A 4,461-nucleotide genomic window follows, 5' to 3' on the forward strand; every position below is an offset into this window, starting at 1 on the left:
CAGTTCATCAGGCTCTTAATGATTTAATCTGCCATCTTTTGGAATATCTGAAAGCCATGTACCATAGTTCTTAACTGTAGTATTTCTTATAAAAAGACTAGCCTATTAATCATTACCAGGCCAATAATGACTTTTTTTTAAAAAATTAATCAATATAGCATTTGTTATGAAGAAACAACCACCTGCACATTTAGAACCAATAGCTACAACATGCCACAGTTGTAATATAAATCTATAGGGGAAAATCTATTCCCTTAACAGATTATCTAAAATAAACTGTACTTGTACTTGCTAGTTTTGGTTATTGGGGGGTTATATTCTCCCTATCCCCCCCACAAACTACACCCCTGCATGCGAATGCATATTTTCAGCTGCATCTGGATCTGGCAGTTCATTTTCTCACTGTGAAGACTGAGAGTCGCTCACAAAAATAATGACATCATGAGGGAAAATATCTAGAGCAGAATTCACAGTTGTTTCCAAGTCTGTTTCATTATTAGATTATTATGTTGATTATTAAACATGATAGACTTAATTAGGTTAAGAGAAAGGTGACATGATGACATATTCATAGACAAGAAAGGAGGATATTCTGAACAGCACGACATCTGCCCTTGCAAACATGCACCCACACAGAAAATAAATGGATCTAATTGGATTTGAATGGTATAATGTGTTTTTTAATTGCTGACTGTGCCCTCATGATAACCTGTGGTCTGTTTATTCATTGTTTGAAGCCAGAAATCTCTCATTGTGTGACTCAGTTGGAGAACAGCTTTCCTGAGTTCACAAGCAAACTTGTGTCTAATTAAGCAGTTTCTCATAAATGCTGCAAGCAACATTGTTTAACAGTGCAAGCTTGTGTGTGTCCTACTGATATGTGACCCTGGACCACAAAACCAGTTTTAAGTCGCTTGGGTACATTTTTAGCAATAGCAAAAAAAACATTGTATGGGTCAAAATTATCGATTTTTCTTTTATGCCAAAAATCATTAAGATTTCAGATTTTCAAATAGTTGTATCTCGGCCAAATATTGTCCTATCCTAACAAGAAAATAGTTACCAAAAATTACTAGAAATTACCAACAAAATTTTGTTCATTAGGTTCGATTGTTATTACTAAAGAGTCTAAAGACTGATTTAAAGATCTCTAAATCTGCACTGCATTCTGGCGCTTAACGGACAGGTGTGTGACTGGTTAAAATGCTCAACCAAACCCTAATCAAGCCACTCAAGCCATAATTTTAATCAGTTCTTTTTTTGAGTACATGAGTTTATATAAGCATGCATGTGCATGTGATTTAACCTATTCAGAGTTTTGAAGCTAAATCTGTTTCTGGAGCATGACGTGCAAGAGCTTGTTTTGAAACCAGATACAACATTGTAAACACTGTGGTCGTGTCTTATTTTGGGCTCATTTGTTTTTCCTCTGACTCTCTTTGTAGAGCAAAAAAGAAGAACAAGCCGTTGAACCTGAAGATCCACAGCAGTGTGGCTGGAAGCTGTGAAAACCTGCCGACCCAGCGCTCTCCTCTCCACTCCGATCACTCACTCCGCTCCTTCTTTTTCCCCAATTTTGTCCCTTCGACACCACCGGTGCACTCCGACACCCCCTCAGCAAGTGAGTAGCAGCCATTAACGTCTTTGCAGGACAACACATTGTTTCAGTCCTACCTAAAACACAGATGATGAGAACATAACTCCATATATTATAGAATACTATACAAATTAAGATTAAGTCAACATGAAATCAAAATTGACCCATGATTGACTTTCTTAATACATGTTTCTGGTTTATATAAAAGTTAAAAGATAATATTTCGTCAATTTCTTTTCTTAATTTTTTTTTCTACACCTGATACATTCTGGTATTAATCACTTAAATCTTTTTTTATATTTGAAAAAAAATTTGCATTTAAAAAAATTCTTTAAAAGAAAAAAAATCTTCACATCAGAAATATTTTGCCTAACTGAATTAAAATGGTTTGTAAATTGTTTCATGTTGGCTGCAATAGTTAGAAATTTAATTTAATGTAGACAGTATTTATAAGAAATATTCAAGAAATGCATCACATTTACTAATGTCTTTTTAATATAAGTTATTATACGCTAACATTGTATTTTGTTATTTTGTTTCATTATATATTGTTTCTCATTTTGAGACAAATCCCTGATCTGAATTTCTTTTTCGTAACATTGTAGTTTTATCCCAAGTGCGTGTTTAAAGATATTCAAACGCTGTTGGTCAACATCGTTAGATCACAGCTAGTGTTGACAGATGTCTGATGACGCACGTCGTTCAATTACAACTTTCTTTGTCGTTTTCTTCCACAATGTGACTTTCCTTCTCATCACGTATTAAAGGGCAGCGTCCCAAACCCACATGTGTCCCAGGACACCTGGCATCGTGTGGGCGCATATTGTCCAAGCCCAATGTCTTCTACACCGGGGGCCTCTTAGCGTGGGCTATTAGAGGAATAATGGGCCGAACGGAAGCCGTGTGTATGTGAGAAGACTGGGAATGACACAAGAATGACGCAAAAGACTCCGTTTTGGAATGAGATTATCGTACAGATGGAGGGAAAAGTTTTGACTGCTTGTTTCCAGAATTATGAATGATAGACCCCCTCCAAGCTTTGGCAATCTGCTGTATGCTTTGTACATTGTACACTGTGGGAAATATCCGGAGAGGTAACTGTTAGGATGTTTTTCTTTTCATCATCCCGTTTGAATGGTTTTGACAAATTAATACATCATTTAATCACATTTTTTGGCTTTTATTGAAATCCAACTACTGTTGAGCAGTGTTTTTTTTTACTATTATTTATACTAAAATTATATTAATATTATATAATAATATTATTTTAAATTCTATTAATTTGAGTAATTCTTACTATAATTACTATTTGTAATTTTAAGTGATTTTTGTCACTTTTTACAATATTAATATTTAGGTTAAATTTATTTTTTATTTTAGTTTTTCATTTTTCATTTTTATTTATTTTATTTCCAATCAGTAATTTAAATTAATAGTTCACCCAAAAATGAGAACAGATTTAGCATCACATCAATTTAGAATTACATCACTTGCTCACCAATGGATCCTCTGCAGTGAATGGGTTGTGAAATGTTGCTTCTGGCCAAAATACAGTTCTCTATCCATAATATTGCTTTCTCCAGTGAAAAAGTCATCTTGTCTGAATCAGGAGAGAAATATGCCTAGATCTAGCACCATTTATAACAGTCCAAAATAGTTCTAAACAAATATGTTGGTGGATTTTTCAATTATGTGGATTATTGTGATGTTTTTATCAGATGTTTGGACTCTTATTCTGATGGCACCCATTCAGTGCAGAGAATCCAGTGATGTAATGCTAAACTTCTTTAAATCTGTTCTTATGAAAACACAAACTCATCCTGAACTTTTCCTTTAAATGAAATTAGAAATGTTGCCTTAGCTACTAACTGAAAGATGTTTTTGATATAATTAACAAAAATGATGTACCCAAACAACTAAATTCCTTCAGGCTTTTGGATGCAAGAGCTTGTTGCAAAACCAGATGAAAGATCGTTATAGTTGAATTTCCGATAAACCAGTTGCAGGGCTATAATCTCATTGGGTTTGTGGCAGCCACTGTAATGGCATTACTTGCGTTCTGGACCTCCCGATGGGGCTCCAGGCCGGACGCGGTGGCAGTAACCAGGCCTCGCGAGTGTCGTCAGCCCTGGTTAATGTGTCTGCTGTTTTTCTGCATGTGGTGACAGTATTATTGTACACAGCATGCAACAGTTTGCCCAAGGTTTGTACTTCATGGTTTCAGGTTTCTTGACATGCACAGAGAATACAAACAGTGTGTGCAATACTATGAAATGCTTACGTGTAGTTTAACTCTAGACATCACAACTGAAAGTAAAGGATAGGGTAGAGAAAGACAAACAACCCAGAGGATATTCATGGTGTTTGGATGTTGCACTTTCATAGATCAGGAGACTTAATAGAGATCTTAGTTTGTTTTAAGAATCTTAGATGTTTCTCCTAAAATTCCTTAGGAGAAATCAAAATGTTTGCATTTAAAAAGAAATGTCTGACTTTTGAGTGCAGATTTTGATATATTGGCAGGTAAATGCACAGTGTGTGATAATGTTCATAATGATAATAATAATAATAATTATTATTATTAATATTATTATTATGACCATTATTACTATTTCGCGCAGTCAAACGATTAATCGTGATTAATCACATCCAAAATAAAAGTTTTTGTTCACATAATATATGTGTGTGTACTGTGTATATTTATTATGTATATATAAATACACACACATGCATGTAGTCCGATAACAAAAATATGTTATGTTTATATATTAAATATATTTATATATAATATAAATTATATGAATATAAATATAGACATGGAAATACATGTAAATATTTTCAAAATATATACTGTATGTGTGTGT

General features: G+C 34.0%; 1 protein-coding gene across 1 annotated transcript in view; it reads left to right on the plus strand.

The window, feature by feature from the left end:
• LOC107726720 (kinase suppressor of Ras 2-like) overlaps positions 1 to 4,461 on the plus strand; it is a 111,259-nt gene that overhangs the window by 68,623 nt on the left and 38,175 nt on the right. Inside the window, exon 6 of the mRNA XM_016536412.1 lies at positions 1,446 to 1,621. Within this exon, the coding sequence (XP_016391898.1) occupies positions 1,446 to 1,621 (176 nt within the window). The remainder of the gene's footprint in view (positions 1 to 1,445; positions 1,622 to 4,461) is intronic.

The sequence above is a fragment of the Sinocyclocheilus rhinocerous genome, unplaced genomic scaffold (assembly GCF_001515625.1).
Source record: "Sinocyclocheilus rhinocerous isolate Xijiao unplaced genomic scaffold, SAMN03320098_v1.1 scaffold1658, whole genome shotgun sequence".
NCBI lineage: Eukaryota > Metazoa > Chordata > Actinopteri > Cypriniformes > Cyprinidae > Sinocyclocheilus > Sinocyclocheilus rhinocerous.